Source organism: Neofelis nebulosa, chromosome 11 (assembly GCF_028018385.1).
Source record: "Neofelis nebulosa isolate mNeoNeb1 chromosome 11, mNeoNeb1.pri, whole genome shotgun sequence".
In the NCBI taxonomy this organism is placed as follows: Eukaryota; Metazoa; Chordata; class Mammalia; order Carnivora; family Felidae; genus Neofelis; species Neofelis nebulosa.
Genome location: NC_080792.1, coordinates 48,184,242 through 48,202,080, shown reverse-complemented (window position 1 = coordinate 48,202,080; position 17,839 = coordinate 48,184,242). Strand labels below are relative to the sequence as shown.

Genomic DNA, 17,839 nt, shown 5'->3' with positions numbered 1-17,839 from the left:
CTTGTAAAACTCAGTGATGGTCGTGCTCAACATTTTAAGTGATCTAAGATGGTACAAAGTAGAAAGTTCAAATACTATCTTCAATTCTTCTCTCTCAAGACGACCATGAACAGGTTGATCGTATCTTTCCAGATGGACCTTTGTGCTTGTTATGTGGGTTAATATTGTCATAGGCTCTTCTAATGCTTGTGCTGTTGATCCTACAATTCCAATTTTAGGTTTCTTCCTATGGTGGTTACCTCACCTACCAAATCAAGTCCTTTGGGCTACCTGGCGACATGGTTCTTCTAGAAAAGAAGCCGGATGTGCAGCTCACTGTAGGTATCACAACATGACCCAAGTGGCTGGAAGTGGCAGTTGCAGTTGGTTGCTGACCCAGTTTTAGGACATCTTGATCAGTGGCCTATAAGAAAATTGTATTAAGTCATTTCCAATATTTTATAGCAACTACAAAGGAAGTTGAGAGCAGGTAGCCCCTCCTCAGGATCCTGCTTCCCCTGATCATCCCAGCCCCCGTGGTTTCTCTTGTCTCCCCTCCCAAAGAATGTAACTGTATCTCACGCTTGCTTCTCTTAAGGTACTGCTTCATGGTAAACTTATCTGTATGTTTCTATCTTTCAATTCAGTCTCACAAATGTTTTTGAGACCTTCCAGTTTACAAGACCACATTGCTGGGCTCCTAAAGGACAGGTGACCCTGTCTTTAACAAGAGTGTAATCTAAGAAGGGAGATGAAAGACATATGCAAATAGCTACAATCCACTGAACAATAAGCATTGAGGTAAAGTTCAAACAAGACTCTCGGGCAGCTGGGGTCCAACTGGGGGCTTATGTTAGTTGAGAGGCCCACAGAAGGTTTCATGGAAAGGGTTAATTTGGGGCCAGAACTTTAAGCCTTGGCATGACAGGAGAAGTGCCCTTCCAGGGGCAAAGAATAGGATAAACCAAGGCAGAGGGGCAGTGCGCAAGGGGTGACCTGTCCAACTTGGCTGTATTAAGAGTGATTCCCGAGTCATAGAAAACAAACCTGGAAGGGTGGGAAAGAGGATGTTTAATGCTACGATAAGGAATTTGAGTTGATATAGACGGTAGGGAGCCATTTTGGTTTCTTTTTTTTTTTTTTTTTTTTAATTTTTTTTTTCAACGTTTTTTATTTATTTTTGGGACAGAGAGAGACAGAGCATGAACGGGGGAGGGGCAGAGAGAGAGGGAGACACAGAATCGGAAGCAGGCTCCAGGCTCTGAGCCGTCAGTCCAGAGCCTGACGCGGGGCTCGAACTCACGGACCGGACCGCGAGATCGTGACCTGGCTGAAGTCGGACGCTTAACCGACTGCGCCACCCAGGCGCCCCGCCATTTTGGTTTCTTGAGAAGAGAAGTGACATCTATACAGTATGTACCAGCCACTTAGTCTACAACTGCAACCTAGAAAATTCCTCGAGGGCAGGGTCAACGTCACATTCTGCTTTGAATCTCCTAAAGTACAGGGCCCAGTGTCTTGAACAGAACTGAGGTGCCTGAGACTGAACTTGATGCCGTTTCTGGTTTATGTGCTGTGGTTAATGCAGTGCAATTCCAGCTTCCTGAAGGTTTTTGTGTGTCATTCCCTGTACAGTAGGGACGAGCGAGTCTCACACATCTCGTCACAGCTGAGAGCCTTGCATTCTGGCCAATTTTTGTGTTTAGGCACTGCTGGGTTGTGTTTTGTTTTTACTGGCACCCAAATTTATTGAACTGTCGTTTCAAAAACTTCAAAGAACCTTTGTAAAACATGTTGAAAATGAGGCCCTGAAGACTTAAAAATTTTTTTTTAATCTTTATTTTATTTTTGAGACAGAGAGAGACAGAACTTGAGTGGGGGAGGGGCAGAGAGAGAGACACACACACAGAATGCGAAGCAGGCTCCAGGCTCCATGCTGTCAGCACAGAGCCCGATGCAGGGCTTGAACTCACAACCGCGAGATCATGACCTGAGCCGAAGTCAGAAGCTCAACCAACTGAGCCACCCAGGCCCCCAAAGATGTTTTAGAGGAAAAAAATAGCTCCATAATAAAAATGCCATCATGGCAGTGCTGTATTTCAGTTTCCTATTTTTTCAGAATATCTTAAGTTCGGACCATTAATATACCAATATTTTATTGCCAAAGAGTTTATTACACAGGCAGTTGGAATTCACGGAAAAGTGAGGACCAAAATTTCTTCTTAATTTTCTCTCCCAAGATGGAAAATAATTTAGGCTCATGAAGCATTCAGTCTGCTGCTTTGTTCCAAACCACCATAATTAAAAGCCTACGGGGCATGTTTTTTAGATTAAGCTTTTCAGTGATTGTGATTGCAGATAATGGTCTTCTTTCTCAAATGCCAGCACTAGCGAATGGAACCCTTTTGGGTTTGGGTTTGTAACAGAAAAGCTGGGGTTTTGTGTGAGGGTTTGGGGTGGAGGTGTTGGTGGGTTTTGACCTTCCCATTATGCCCTGTCAGGAGTCCCAAAGAGCCCCTGCTATGAGGAGGGAGGTTCAGAGGCTGAGAGTGAGCAGGGCTGGATCCCACAGGGAGTGGGCTATGGGGGCTTCCTCCCCCACGTGCCAGCTCTGCAGCAACCTGTCTATGCAGCCTGCACATAGCCCTTCTCTCCACCCCACTCTCCTCACTAACTCACCCACCAAAGCACTTTCTGGTTACTACAGCCTGGACCTGTCAGCCGTCATGGAAAGTCACCTCATGCATTGACTGCAAAGCATGGTTTTTTGTAAAAAAATAAATAAATAAATAAATAAAATAAAATAAATTCCATCTTTATAGCCACTTTCAGTCAAGGGGATTTTCCTGGTTTCCTGTTTGCGAACATTCACCATATTAGGTATTATTTCTCTGTTGTGACGTATCTCATGTTTTTCTTTAAACAGGGTCAGCACATGTCCATCATCTATGAGGAGCCAAATAACCCGCGGCCAGACCGTCTGTATCACGTGCGTGTGCAGGTGGTGGAGGTAAAGGAAAAACACACATAAAAAGGTTCTTGATGATCCTTTTTGTTCCATAACTTAGTTCTTTTTTTTTTTAAGATTTAAGTTTTTATTTTAATTCCACTTAGTTAACATACAGTGTTATATTAGTTTCAGGTGTACACTATAGTGATTCAACACTTCCATACATCACCCTGTGCTCATCATGACAAGTGCCCTCCTTAATCCCCATCAGCTGTTTAGCCCACTCGCCCCTCCCCGCGTAACCGTCAGATTGTTCTCTATAATCAATCATCTGTTTCTTGCTTTGTTTCTCTCTCTCTCTTACTTTTTCTCTTTGCTTGTTTTTTTGTTTGTTTGTTTCTTAAATTCCACAAATGAGTGAAATCATATGGTGTGTGTCTTTCTCTGACTGACTTATTTCATTTAGCATTAGACTCTCTAGCTCTGTCCATGTCATTGCAAATGGCAAGATTTTATTCTATTTTATGTCTGAATAATATTCCAGTGTGTGTGTGTGTGTGTGTGTGTGTGTGTGTGTGTGTTACACCTCCTCTTTATCCATTCATCAGTAAGTGGACACTCGGGCTGCTTCCATATCTTGGCTATTGCAAATAATGCTGCTATAAACATTGGATGCATGTATCCCTTTGAATTAGTGTCCTGTATTGTTTGGGTAAATACCCAATAGTGTGATTGCTGGATCATAGGGTAGTTCTACCATTAACTTTTTGAAGAACCTCTATCCTGTTTTCCAGAGTCGCTGGACTGGTTTGCCTTCCCACCAACAGTGTAAGAGGGTTTTTCTTTCTCCACATCCTTGGCAGCTACCTGTTTTTTCTTGTGTTGTTGATTTCAGCCATTCTGACAGATTTGAAGTGATATCTCATTGTAGTTTTGATTTGTATTTCCCCAATGATGACTGATGTTGAGCATCTTTTCTTTTTTTTAATTTAATTTATTTTTTTAATTTATATCCAAGTCAGTTAGCATATAGTGCCACAATGATTTCAGGAGTAGATTCCTTAATGCCCCTTACCCGTTTAGCCCATCCCCTCTCTCACAACCCCTCAGCAACCTTCTGTTTGTTCTCCATATTTAAGAGTCTCTTATGTTTTGTCTCCCTCCCTGTTTTTATATTATTTTTGCTTCTCTTCCCTTGTGTTCATCTGTTTTGTATCTTAAATTCCTCATATGAGTGAAGTATGATATTTGTCTTTCTCTAATTTCGCTTAGCATAATACCCTCTAGTTCCGTCCACATAGTTGCAAATGGCAAGATTTCATTCTTTTGGATTGCCGAGTAATACTCCATTTCTACAACTTAGTCCTTTCAAGCAATTATGAGTTTTGACTTATTTTATGAATTCAAAATATTAATTATATTTCTAGACATATATTTCATGTGTATAAATTTAAAATATAAATTGTGTAGAATATACAGAGTTTCATCTTCATAGGGCTTTGTTTATACTATCTGTATGGCACTTAGCATGGTCTCTCCTGTTTTACAGGTAATTATCATTGTCTTATAAACCCTGTGAGCTTGTAAATGCTGTGATCTCATGCCTTCCTCAGTGGCCAACAAAGGCTTGGAATGAATGGATAGAAAAGCCACAAAAACAGTCTAATACCAAAAGAAATAAGATTAAGATAAATAAAGGAAAGCTTATGAAATCATAAAACATATTACATTTACTTGGTTATGACAACTTCTTTAAAATAGTGTTCCACTTGTATTATTAAGTATGTCCAGGGGTGCCTGGGTGACCCAGTCGGTTAAGTGTCTGACTTTAGCTCAGGTCATGATCTAGTGGTCCATGGGTTCAAGCCTTGCATTGGGCTTTCTGCTGTCAGCACAGAAGCCCACTTCAGATCCTCACCTCCCCTTTTCTCTGTACCTCCCCTACTTGCACACACATTCAAAAATAAACATTAAGGGGTGCCTGGCTGGCTCAGTCAGTTAAGCATCCGACTTTGGCTCAGGTCATGATCTTCGCAGTTCGTGATTTCGAGCCTCGCGTAGGGCTCTGTGCTTACAGCATGGAGACTGAAGCCTGCTTCGGATTCTGTGTCTCCCTCTCTCTCTGCCCCTCTCCCACTCATGCTCTGTCTCTCTTTCGCTCCCAAAAATAAACATTAAAAAAATTTTTTTAAAATATGTCTGATACCTCAAGATGATACTTTTCAAGTACTTTGAATCTGTAGACATATTTTAACATTTCTGTACAGGTCCATCCATTCAATAGAATACTACTTGGCAATAAATGAAACAAAGCATTGATACCTATGACAACATGGATGAACCTCAAAAGCAATATATTGCTTTTATATTCAAAGAAGCAAGACACAGACCACATATTCTATTTATATGAGAGTGGACATGCCAGCAAAATTGGTGGAGGAGGAACCTCCAGAAATTCTCTCCTCTGTAAAAGCAATGAGAAATCTGGCAAAAATGGTTAGAATCAAGTATGTTAGAACCTGGACATTGATCAGAGGCTTACAACAATCTGAAAAGTGTTTATTCAAGAAAAATGACTGAATTTTGGTAAGAACATCGGGCTTTGTGGCAGTCAGCTTGCTCTGTTCCCATCCCCCACCTCCACAGTAGCTTTGAAAAACAATAGCCCACCAGCAAGGTGACCGCCAGTAGCCCAGCAACCATCAGGGGAGACAGTGGCATCGGAGCTTATACAAAGCTTCACTCCCAGAGAACTATCATGATTTGACCTGTCTGGAGGTTTTCTGGAAGATTCTACCTCTAAGCTGTCTTTGTTTGACCTGACTTGGAACTGTCTCCAAAATGAAAAGCTTTTCCCTTGGCATGTCTGAAAACATTTAGAGGCGGTTGCTTAACTTCATGGCTGCCTGAGGTGATGGATAACAGTTGGGACTAATAATAGGCTAATCACAAAACTTAAAAAGCTGGGAATGAGATGTCCATGGGGGCTTTGGAAAGCTCCAACACAATCTTGGGAAGGTAGAAGGCCACACATACTCAGGGCTGTGAGCATGCTCAGGAAAGACCTGACACTGCCCTAAGCCCTCACCTCTAGCTGACCTTGAGGCTTAGAATAAACCAGAAGTGAAGGCTAAAACAGAGTTGTCAGCTGCCTGGCTGAGTGTTGAGGGGTCCCTCAACATACACACAAACCCCTTGGCAGATACTAAGAGACTTTTCAGTTTTATGCATTTAAAGAAATCTCTGTCTAGTCACTAGCTGACCACTAAGCTACCTAAGCAGAGACTTTCATGGCCTTACATGACAAAGAATACAGACTTTACAGAATTAGTTCAGAAAACTCATTAAACAAAGACACAAACAACAATAGTAAATAGCAACAGCAACACATTCTGGGGAGGGGGGAGAAATATGATTTCCTGAGTTGCCATGTTACATTATGTTAAATGTCCAGTTTTCCACAAAAAAATATGAGACATGAAAAAGAAACAGGAAAGCATGGTCCATGCACAGGAGGGAAAGGCAATAAATAAATAGAAACCATCCCTAAGGAAGCCCAGACATTGGACTTACTACACAAAGACTTTAAATCAACATACATCAAAGAACTAAAGAATACCATGTCTAAAGAACTAAAGTAAAATATGAGAACAATATCTCACCAAATGCAATATACTAGTAAAGAAATAGGAATTATAAAAAAAAGAACCAAATAGAAATTCTAGGGTTGAAAATTACAATATCTGAAAATGAAGAATTTACTAGAAGAGCTGCTGTGGACTGGGTTGTGTTCTCTCCAAATTTATGTGTTGAAGCCCTGGTCTCTAGTTTGAGTGTATTTGGAGTAAAGAAGTAATTAAGGTTAAATAAGATCATAAGGATAGAGCTGTGATCTGATAGAATCAATGCCCTTATAAAAGGAGACACCAGAAAACTCACTCTCTCTGTCTACCACATAAGAACACAGTGAGAAGGCAACCATGTGTAAGCTAGTAAGAAAATTCTCACCAGGGACCAAACTGGCTGGCAATCTTGATCTGGGACTTCTAGCCTCTATAACTTTGAGAAAACAGATTTCTGTTGTTTAAGCCATTGAGTCTATGGTGTTTTGTTATGGCAGCCAGGCTGACTAAGACCAGGGCTCGACAACAGAGTTGAACAGGCAGAAGAAAGGATCAGCCAATTTGAAGGTCAATTGAGATTATCCAGTCTGAGGAACAGAAAGTAAAAAGAGTGAGGAAAAACAAACAGACTCTCAAAGACGTATGAGACACCATCAAATGTACCAACATGTGAATAATTGAAGTACCGGAACAAGAGGAGAGAGAAACAAAGAAAGAAACAATATTTAAAGAAATAATGGCTGCAAAACTTATCAGATTTGATGAAAATCATTAATCTACACATCCAAGCTCAACAAACTTCATGTCGGATAAATGCAAGAGATCCACACATTAGAAACATCATAGTAAAGATTCTGAAAGACAAAGACAATCTTAAAAGCAATGGGAGAGAAGCACATCACATACAAGGGTCCTCAATAAGGTTAAGACCTAACTGTTCACCAGAAACCATGGAAGTCAGAAGGCAGTGGGGCAGCATTCAAAGTGCTAAAAGAAACATGCAGCAAAGAATTACATATCCAGAAAAATGTCCTTCAAAAATGGAGGAGAAATGAAGACATTCCTTTATAAACAAAACAGGGAGAATTCAGTGCTATCCTGCCCTCCTTATAAGAAATACTAATGGGAATCTTTAGACAGAAATGAAAGGACACTATAGACAATAACTTCAATCCCTGTTAGAAATGAAAAACACTTGTAAAGGTAACTACATAGGTAAATATGAAAGGCAGTAAAAATATATCTTTTGTTTGTAACCTTCTGATTTAAAAGACAACTGCTTAAAGCAATAATTATAAGTAATTATAAGTCTGTGTTGATCAGCATACAGTGTATAAAGACATAATGTATATGATAATAAGAGCACAACAGAGCAGGTGAAGAAATGAATAGAAGATAAGCATTTGTGTACTATTGAAATAGTTTGTATTTATTGATTGATTTTTAAGTGTTATTTTAAATTTATTTTGAGAGAGAGCAAGTGAGAGAGCAAGCATGAGTGGGGGAGGGGCAGAGAGAGAGGGAGAGAGAGAATCCCAAGCAGGTTTCACACTAGCAGCACAGAACTCTTGAACTGTGAGATCATGACCCAAGCCGAAACCAAGTCAGATGCCTAACTGACTGAGCCACCCAGGCATCCCTAAAGCTTGTATTTACATAAATGGTCCAACAAGGGTAAAGCTAGAGACAGTTGCCTGGGGCTTGGGATGGGAATAGGCAGTAACTACAAATGGGCACAAGGGTTCTTTTGGGGGTAGGGGGATGAAAATGTAAAACTACATTGTGGTGATGGTTGCATGCTTCTGTAAATTTACTAAAAATTGTACGCTTAAAATAAGGGAATATAATTGTATGCAAATCATACCTCAAGCTGTTAAAAATATAAACTAAAATTATATTAGTATCTTATTTATATGTAAATAATAATAGATACCATTTATTGAATGTCTACTACATGTTAGGCACTGGGCTAAACACTTTATGTACATTATATTATTTAATTTGCTTTAATCCTCTACTATATAGGACACTATAGGACACATAATCCTCATCATACTGCTGAGAGATTAGATATTATTATGCCCATTTAAGACATATGGAAGCCAAGTTTTAAGGAGGCAACAGAATATAAAGGTTAAATGTGCAGTCTTTTAGGGATGACTGGGTGGCTCAGTCGTTTAAGCCTCCGACTTCAGCTCAGGTCATGATCTTACACTTCCTGAGTTCAAGTTCCATGTCGAGCTCTGCGCTAACAGCCTGGAGCCCGTTTCCAGTTCTGTGTCTCCCTCTCTCTCTGCCCCTCCACTGCTCATGCTCTGTCTCTCTCTCTCAAAAATAAACAAACATGAAAAAAAAATTCTTTCTCTAAGTGCAGGCTTTTACATGAAGAGATACTCAACATCACTAATTAGTAGAGAAATGCAAATCAAAACCAACGGGATGCCATCTCACAGTCATTAGGATGGCTACTGTTAAAACAGAATAACAAGTGTCGGCGAGGATGTGCAGAAATTGGAACACATGTGCACTGTTGGTGAGATTATAAAACAGTGCGAGCCACTGTGGAAAAGAGTATTGAGATTTAAAAAAATTTTAAAGATAGAATGACCACGTGATCCAGCAATCCCACTTCTGAGTATATACCCAAAAGAACTGAAAATAGCGTTTTGAACAGCTATTCACACATCCATGTTCATTTCAGCACTATTCACAGTAGATAAGAGGTGGCAGATGACAGATGAACGGATAAAGAAAATATGGTATATACATATGTTGGAATATTATATTACCTTAAAAAGGAAATCCTATCACGTGCTAGAATATGATAGATCTAGCTAGTTAGATGCTGGAACGTAATGTGAAGATTTTATGCTGAGTGGAATAAGCCAGTCACCAAAAGACAAATACTGAGTGATTCCACTTATATGAGGTATTTAAAGTAATCGAATTCATAATATCAGAAAGTATAATGGTGGTTTTCAGGAATTGGCGGGAGAGGAGAAATTGCTTAATAGGTACAGAGTTTCCATTTTGCAAGATGATAAAGGTCTAGGATGTGTTATACAACAATGTGAATATAATCAATGCTATTCTACTGTACATTTAAAAATGGCTGAAATGGTAAATTTTATGTGATGTGCCTTTTACCATCATAAAAGTAAAATGTAAATGTGTGTGTGCAAGAAAAGATTGTACTTTCTGTCCCAATTATGTACATTTAATGAGTGATCTAACTGCATGACTCAGTGGGTTTCCTTAAGCCTTTCTCCTGTATCATTCTCATTCATTTTGTGCTTGCACACACAAAAGTGCATTTTTTAAAAAAAGTATTTATTTATGTATTTATTTATTTGAGAGAGAGAGAGAGTTGGTTAGAGGGACAGAGGAAGTGAGAAGTGGAGGGAGGGAGGGAAAGGGAGAGAGAGAGAGAGAGAGAGAGAGAGAGAGAGAGAGAATATTTTAAACAGGCTCCATGCACAACATGGAGCCCAAGGTGGGGCTCAGTCCCATAACCCTGGGATCATGACCTGAGCCAAAATCAAGAGTCAGATACTCTGCGGCGCCAGGGTGGCTGAGTCTATTAAGTGTCTGACTCTTGATTTTGGCTCAGGTCATGATCTCACAGTTCCTGAGATCGAGCCCCACCTCTGTCTCCACACTGACAGCAAGGAGTCTGCCTGGGATTCTCTCTCTCCCTCACTCTCTGCCCCTCCCTTGCTCTCTCTCTCTCTCTCTCTCTCTCTCTCAAAAAAATAAACTTTAAAAAAAAGTTTAAAAAAGAGAGACATTCAACCAATTGAGCCACCAGGTGCCCCAAAAGTGCATTTTAAAATAAGTAAACACTAGGAAATCTTATTGCATTTCATTGTGCCTTATTTCCTGCCTTCATTTTTTCCCCTTTCATGTGGCACTCTCTTTTCTTAGGAATAACCCAGGACACCTGACTCTAAATATAAATCTGCTATCTTATACTAACTTCTGTTCTCTCCTCTCCTCGTCTCCTCCTCCCCTCCTCCCCTCCTCCCTTCCTCCCTTCCTCCCTTCCTCCTTGCCCTTCCCTTCCCTTCCCTTCCCTTCCCTTCCCTTCCCTTCCCTTCCCTTCCCTTCCCTTCCCTTCCCTTCCTTTCCCTTCCCTTCCCTTCCCTTCCTTTCCCTTCTCTCTTGTCTTCCATGCCTTTCCTTTGACTTGTGCTGGACGCCTGCCTCTCTGAAAGCCCTGGAAGTGAGCTTGCCAAGGGGAGACCTTGCTTTTCTTTTTCCATGTGTAGGGAAACTTCAGGCACGCCAGCAGCGGTGCCCCCGTGTCCCGGGAAGAGCTGATGATGGTACTGTCTAGACTAGAAGGTGTGCGCCTCCGAGGCCTCTACTTCACCGAGACTCAGCGGCTCTCCTTGAGCGGGGTGGGACTGGAGGAGGCCTCTGCCACAGGAAGTGGGCGTAGAGCATATCATGTGGAGATGTGTGCCTGCCCCCCTGGCTACACCGGTGACTCATGTCAGGTAGGAAGAAATTCCCCCTAGGACTCCTGTGGCTGCTCCTTCTGTCTGCTGCCCCCACCCTGCTGGACGGTCTGAAGTACTCTGTCCATCGGACAGGTGTCTCCTGGGCTATAGCTTCTGTCTTACCTGGACCACCTTCAGGTATGAAATACAAAAAAGAAATCACAGACACCTCAAATTCCACTGGAAAGCCGCAGGCATTTGGTCAATCCTGGAGGCTGTAGAAATCAGGACTTTCTGGGAAGTAGAAGGAGCCCGCCAGTGGGCATCCCAGTATTTGAGCCACTGCCTTTCCTCGGGTTCTTGTGCTGTTCTTTAGTCGAGGGCCCCTCCGGTTTAGAGTCCAGACAGTGTCCTGGTTCTTCCAGGGGACGTGGCAGCCCAGCTTCCGAACTCACAGCAGATCTTCCTGCCAGGCCCAGCCAGCCTGATTGTCCTCAGATGATTAAATTGTGCCATAAAATGAAACTGTCGTATCTCAAGTTGTAAATAGGTTCTCTTCCTGATGGGAGGGAAAGCACAATGTTTGGTGCAATTATTAGGAAATAGCAAATATTATCACTCAGTGTATTCCCTCTACCCCCTGTATGTACATTTAGCAACATCCTTCCCTTTCTATCCTCACCCCTTGATCGCAGAAAGCCCCTAGGTGATCTGCACACAAGTTTCTTTTTTTAACTTGCAAATATATTACCTGTCGTGGTTTTCTGGGGAGATCATGGCCTGAGCCAAAGTCAGACGCTTAACCAACTGAGCCACCCAGGTACCCCGTGGGGACTTCTGTCTTATAACATTTAGTCCACAGGTGCCAAGATTCTTCTTCCCCACCCCCTTCCTCCTATCTCTTTTCTAGCCGAATTAAATAAAATCATAGCCCCAGGGAAGGAGTGGAACCTCTGGATTACCAGCCTCCTGCCCCGGGCGTGTTCTTTGCTCGTGACTCAGCCTGTGATTTACATCTGCTCTAATCAGCTAGTGCCGTCTGCGGGGTAAGGTGGGTAGAAGGTGATGCCTACCCCACCTCGCAGGAATTACAGAGCGGCGTTCTTCCCTGTGGGACTGTTATGTGCGCTCTCTCACAGGCTGACTCATGGGTGAAGTTTACAGGTGGGGCCTCCTGCCGCAGACAGCCTGCCTCACCTGAGTCAGGCGGGCTTGGGCACTGAAGCAGGAAGGGCAGGTATAAGAGGAAGAGGAAAAGGTTTGCGTGCAGCCAGCAGGACGCCCAAGGGACCAGGATGTCCCCCACAGTGAGGTGGTCAGCCTGGAGCGCTGGATGGCTGTGGATCTTTGGGGCAGCTGTGGGGCAGTGTCTGGGATATAATTCACAGCAGCAAAGGGTAGCGTTTCTTCAGCCTCCGGGTCAAAGCCATCTGCAAGCAAGTTATGTGGAGTTTAAGCCCAGCCAGGTAATGTCCCTTTTCAATTTGGTTTGGGCTGGGGAAGGGTTCCTAGCTTTATGACATTTTTTAAGTTAAGGGGATGAATGAATAATGGGTGGGCTGGGGGAGGGACCCAGAGCCTCCCTGTCCTGTTGACTGGCAGAGTTTATTACGGTGCCTGACAGATTGTTCTCCTGAGCTGTTAACCACAAACCCTGTAAACATCAGCCCACCTGGAAATGCCCAGACAGCTCAGAGTTTGAATGTTTGTGGGATGTTAGTACACTATGAAACTTTGTGCCCTTTCAAGAGTAACTCAGGCCCCAAGACAAAAGAGTCCAGTGCCTGTAGACTTCCAAATTCTGCTTGGAAGAAAATTTACCGGTAAAGTAAACCACGAAAATCAGTGAAATCCATGTTTAAGAAAAGTGATGAGATTGAATTTGTATAATACCTAACAAGACATGCTTCAATTTGCCAGGCATTAAACACTCATAAAGTCTGCTCGCTTGCTCTCTCTTTCTCTCTCTCTCTGTCTCAATTTTCTGGATTTTTACATGTATGCTCACAGAGAAATGGATCCAATGGCTGCTGAGGTAGCCCTGAAAACCTGATAGGGACATCATTTTATCATTTGTACCACAAAAGTTTATCGGAAAAGTGATCCTGAAAAATTGTTACTTAAAAAATATGGTTGCTAAACCCCTTTCTGAAATGATATATTAGGATACATTCATTTTCATTTAGAGTAAATCTTCAATACAATCTGAGTACTTGAACTGGATTGTGTATAAGATTGTGTGGAGTTTGTGTGCTTTGTAGAGGTGAGAAAATGATTATATTTCAGTAACTGACAAATGTTCTGCCTGAGTAGAAGTCATGTGACTTGTAGGGGACTTTTTCTGTTTCTAATCGAAAGCAAATTAGGTGGGTGGTTTAATTTTAATCAGGATGGACCGTCCTCCTGCCAAACATGTTTAATTAAGGCTTTTTACTCAGACATGTTGTCATAAATGAACCACATATATTTATTTATTTGGATAATTTGTTCTTTACCAAATATTATTTCATAAGCATGTAATGTGATATGTGGGGGTAATTAAGAGACACTTGCCACTTAGTAGTGGAGAGTATTTGCTTGTAGATATGATCACACTACCAGTGGCTGAATTTTGTTCGAACGTCTCTCTCAGTTGTGTTTTCAATTAAAGAACATTCCTTTCATACTTCGATTCTCCTGTAGACAAGCCTATTCATATAACACATAAAGCAATCTCATTTTTTGCAATAGCTTCTTTTGCCTAAACATGGTTTCTAATAGCTGAAGGGGAAAACATACTGGAAATTATAGTCTTGTTATTGTGTCCAGTGTGTAGTAATTGGTAATTTTGGAAGAAACTCCTATCAGAAACTGGGATGTTCTACTCCGGGGAGTATACCAGGCTTCTTTCTCCAGCTCTATAAGGGTGGCTTCTTCCTCTTTTCCACCAGACCAGGTAGAGGCCTTTATGGCTACGGATGAATGAGAATGGATGGTTGATTTTCTGATTTCTCTTGATTGTAGCTTCAGAGTCTTATAGACATAATGCTGTTTAAAGAGGATTAGATGAAAGATGATCTTTTATCTTGAAATATTATTTTTTCCTGATGCTTTAGATAGGCCATATATGGAGGTCACTTAAAGAAACTGGGGACAACATTTGGTTTGAATCAATGTATTAATTTGCTCTGCCAAAATAAACAAAATGTCTATGATTCTCTTTAAAGACAGAAATCTAAATAATTTTTAATGGCTGGTGTTGGAAGAATTGCTTTTTCTTCTATTGGCATTCTTAACTAGAATCCTTTTTTAAGTATTTATTTATTTTAAAATATTTATTTTTGAGAGAGAGAGAGAGGCAGCATGTGAGTGAGGGAGGGGCAGAGAGAGAGGGAAACACAGAATCCAAAGCAAGCTCCAGGCTCTGAGCTGCCAGCACAAAGCCCATTGTAGGGCTCGAACTCGTGAACTGCAAGATTGTGACCTGAACCAAAGTCGGATGCTTAACCAATTGAGCCACCCAGGTGCCCAACTAGAATCCTTAAAATACATATATATATGTACACACACACACACACACACACACACACACACACACGGTCAAAGCAACATTGAACAAGAAAAGAAGACCACACCCAGTGAGATTCCCTCCAGCTGGGTCTTTGTGTGTCCCATTGGAGCCCAGCGTCCCTGCAGCGTTCTGTAGAGAACACAGGCACGGTCCTCTCCCCTGAGTTCGCTTTTGCTTATAGACCAGTGAGTGGCAGTGACATGATTCCCCTGGTTCTGCCATTGTTGAATAGATCCTAATGAAGACTCCTTAGTCCCCCTTCATCCACCAGTCCAAACTCCTACTTGGAGACGGAATGCCTGCCCTAAGAGCACTTGAACTTGAAAGGATTTGCTTAGAGACTTTCCCCACCAAAAACTGATGTCCTGACCCTCTTTACCCCTTCACCTCTCTACCCTTCCACTTGCCCTAAAACGGTTGAAGGAGAGGAAGCCATTTCCACACTCCTCCCTCCACGTCTCCCTTTTCTCTCGTGTCCCCCCACACATCTCCCGCTCCGCCACTAGCATACACGCGTGCTGTGGCGTGGAAACAAGGTAGAATCTGACAAAGGGAGCCAGTGGACTGGCTAGTGTTTGAAAGTAGAAATCCACATACCAACTAAAGGAAAAAAGATTTAAAAAGTGAATGCTTGGGGCACCTGGGTGGCTCAGTTGGTTGAGCGTCTGACTTCAGCCCAGGTCATGATCCCGTGGCTCGTGAGTTCGAGCCCCATGCTGGGCTCTGTGCTGACGGCTGAGTCTGGAGCCTCTTAGGATTCTGTGTCTCCCTCTCTCTCTGCCCCTCCCCGACTCACACTCTGTCTCTCAAAAGTGAATAAATGTTAAAAATAAATTTTAAAAAGAAAGTGAATGCTTGACAGTCAGAATTGGCACATGCTTTGGATAATAATTCTTTATGTTGACTAAATGCTTTGTTTGAAAAACAGGGTTGTAGCCCCGGATACTATCGGGATAGCAAAGGTGCATATACCGGACGATGTGTTCCCTGCAATTGCAACGGACATTCAAATCGATGCCAGGATGGCTCGGGAATATGTATCGTGAGTAAATTGATACTCTCCTGGCCGACAATCTGTGTCTCCCTGTCCCCTCGCCCCCCACCCTCACCCCACTGGTCCCTGAGACATCAAATATCGCATCTCCAGCCAAACCCAAAGCCAAATTGAGGTTGCTTTGTAAACATGGCATTCAGCATTATCAGGCTGAATTATTTTACACTTCACTTTTCCCTCCATTTTAACACATGCCATTGGAGAACTCCTAGCTGAACAATGAAATGACACATTAGCTTCTAAATTTTTGCTTCATGGAATGTTTTTAATGGGTGGATCCCGGGACTTAATTCCTGGTGGAATGTAACAAATCAGAGCCACTGCTTTGGGCCCCTGTTTTGTTGGGGTAGCAGGAGGCTGCAGGAGGGGAGCCTTGTGGCTGTTAGATGAGCAATAGCTCAAGCAAGTAATAGGGGAGAAGATGACGCTTAGAAAGACTTAAGGCACATACTCAAGTCACTCAAGCACTAATCTGCGGCTGCCAAGACAAAGTGGGTTTATGTAGGAAGACAGGTGAGGTGAGTCCTTGCTGTCTGTGGCCTATCCACTGGAAAATAATCTTCTTTTAAAATACCTTAAAAAATATTTCCCATAGAAAATTGGATTGTCGGGAAATTTTTCTTTTGTATCTTGAAGCAGCACATTTTTTCTTCTGCCTTCCTCTCTTTCATCCCTGGCAGCCAGGGCCTCCCTACTTGGAAGGAGAATGGACAGATACAAAGAAAGGAGAGAGCATCAGTGCCCCTAGGAGCACAAGCCTCCCCACTTACGTTGTGCTGTTTGAAAATGCGTTCTTCTGGCATGGATTTCCTTTGCATTGTGCAATGCATCTAGAGTGTGTTTCAATTCTTTGAGCTCCTAGACTGTATTAAGCCAAATTCAGCATGTCCCAGGGAACTGCTTCCACTACAAGATGGGACAGGCCAGGACAGGACATTGTTGATAGAATATTCTGTAGAATTTTAACCTTGTAAGTTCAAAAGCAATAAAACTCATTGGGAAATAGTATTTTTCAGCTCATAAATACTCTTCTATAATAATTTATATTTCATAGCGTATGCCATGTGTAACACAGGTAGATGCTTTAATTTAAAATAAATATTTATCTTGTCACTGAACCATGGCTAGATGTCACGTCCACTCTATCAAAGCTGCCAAAGAACAAAAGTAGGCATTCTCTGCGTCCATTCACCCAGCGGAAGGATCACTATGAGTCATAATTCATCTGTTTTAATCAAACAAGATTTTCTTTGTCATTTCCTTTCTCTGTAGCTGTGTCTTCACTTGTCCCTAATGGCCATATGGCCTTTAGAAAGAATTCATTCAGGAAACCTTTACGGAGCCTTTGCTATCGTGGGAGGTAGTGAGCTAAGCACTGTGGTTAAAACCACCCGACGCCCTCCCCGCCTTCACGCCTCCGCGAGGCTTGCGGTCCCGTGGGGAACGTGCGCGCATGCGCGCTCCCACAGAGGCACGGGGCCAGTGCCTGCACTCGCTCCCCTGCGCAGTGCTCCCCTGGCAGGCTCTGAGCGCTGCTCCTGCCCTGGTGGGGTGTGTGTGTGTGTGTGTGTGTGTGTGTGTGTGTGTGTGTGTGTGCCCGTTTTATGGGAGCCAAGGATGCAGCCCTCATTCTCAAAGATCCATAACGATTTGGAAACCAAGTACTTTTCACCATCGAATGGGCTGGTTCCGCTGCAAATTGGACTTCGTCTCTCAAGAGCCGAGTCAATTTCTAATATCTGGGACCTTCACTCTTGTGCAAATCTCCATATTGTTTCAAGAATAAACTTCGAAGTTTGAAGAAGAAAGTAACCCCAGCCCTTAGCAGTAAAGCCGTGTGCGTCCAAGAGCAGCAGGTCGTATGTTGCGTGGGTGCCGTCGTCAGCTGGAAGGACCCGCAGTGACAGGCCCCTTTCTCTTCGCCAAGGCTCTGTCTCTTCTCCTGGCCCCCTTTCTCCCCATATTGCTGCCCCTCCCCCACTCCCCTTGCCTTCTGCCATCTCGGTCATCCCTCTTCTACCACTCTGTTCCCATGTCCCTTCCTCTTTCGGTTTTCCTTCACTTTACTCCCTGGCTCTTGTGCCCATTTCCCCCCTGCCAGACTTACCTGAGACCCACAGGTGGCCTGGGGCTCTCGTGACACTCATGACCAGAGGTCCATGCTCCTCCGTGCCGCCTCAGGTTTCCCGTGATCTGAGCTGCTACCTTTCCACCTGCATCCCGCCCCGCCTTGCCCTTCAC

At 42.8% G+C, this 17,839-nt stretch overlaps 1 protein-coding gene across 6 annotated transcripts in view; it reads left to right on the top strand.

The window, feature by feature from the left end:
- Nucleotides 1–17,839, top strand: part of LAMA3 (laminin subunit alpha 3) — a 276,218-nt gene that overhangs the window by 187,924 nt on the left and 70,455 nt on the right. For 2 of the 6 annotated variants that reach the window (XM_058692496.1, XM_058692495.1), the window contains exons 36-39: nucleotides 219–317; nucleotides 2,906–2,989; nucleotides 10,821–11,051; nucleotides 15,473–15,586. In XM_058692496.1, the coding sequence (XP_058548479.1) occupies nucleotides 219–317; nucleotides 2,906–2,989; nucleotides 10,821–11,051; nucleotides 15,473–15,586 (528 nt within the window). Of the gene's footprint in view, nucleotides 1–218; nucleotides 318–2,905; nucleotides 3,015–4,478; nucleotides 5,081–10,820; nucleotides 11,052–11,076; nucleotides 12,461–15,472; nucleotides 15,587–16,278; nucleotides 16,717–17,839 lie in introns of those variants that run through there. The other 4 variants (XM_058692498.1, XM_058692501.1, XM_058692500.1 and 1 more) reach the window with 4 other exon arrangements.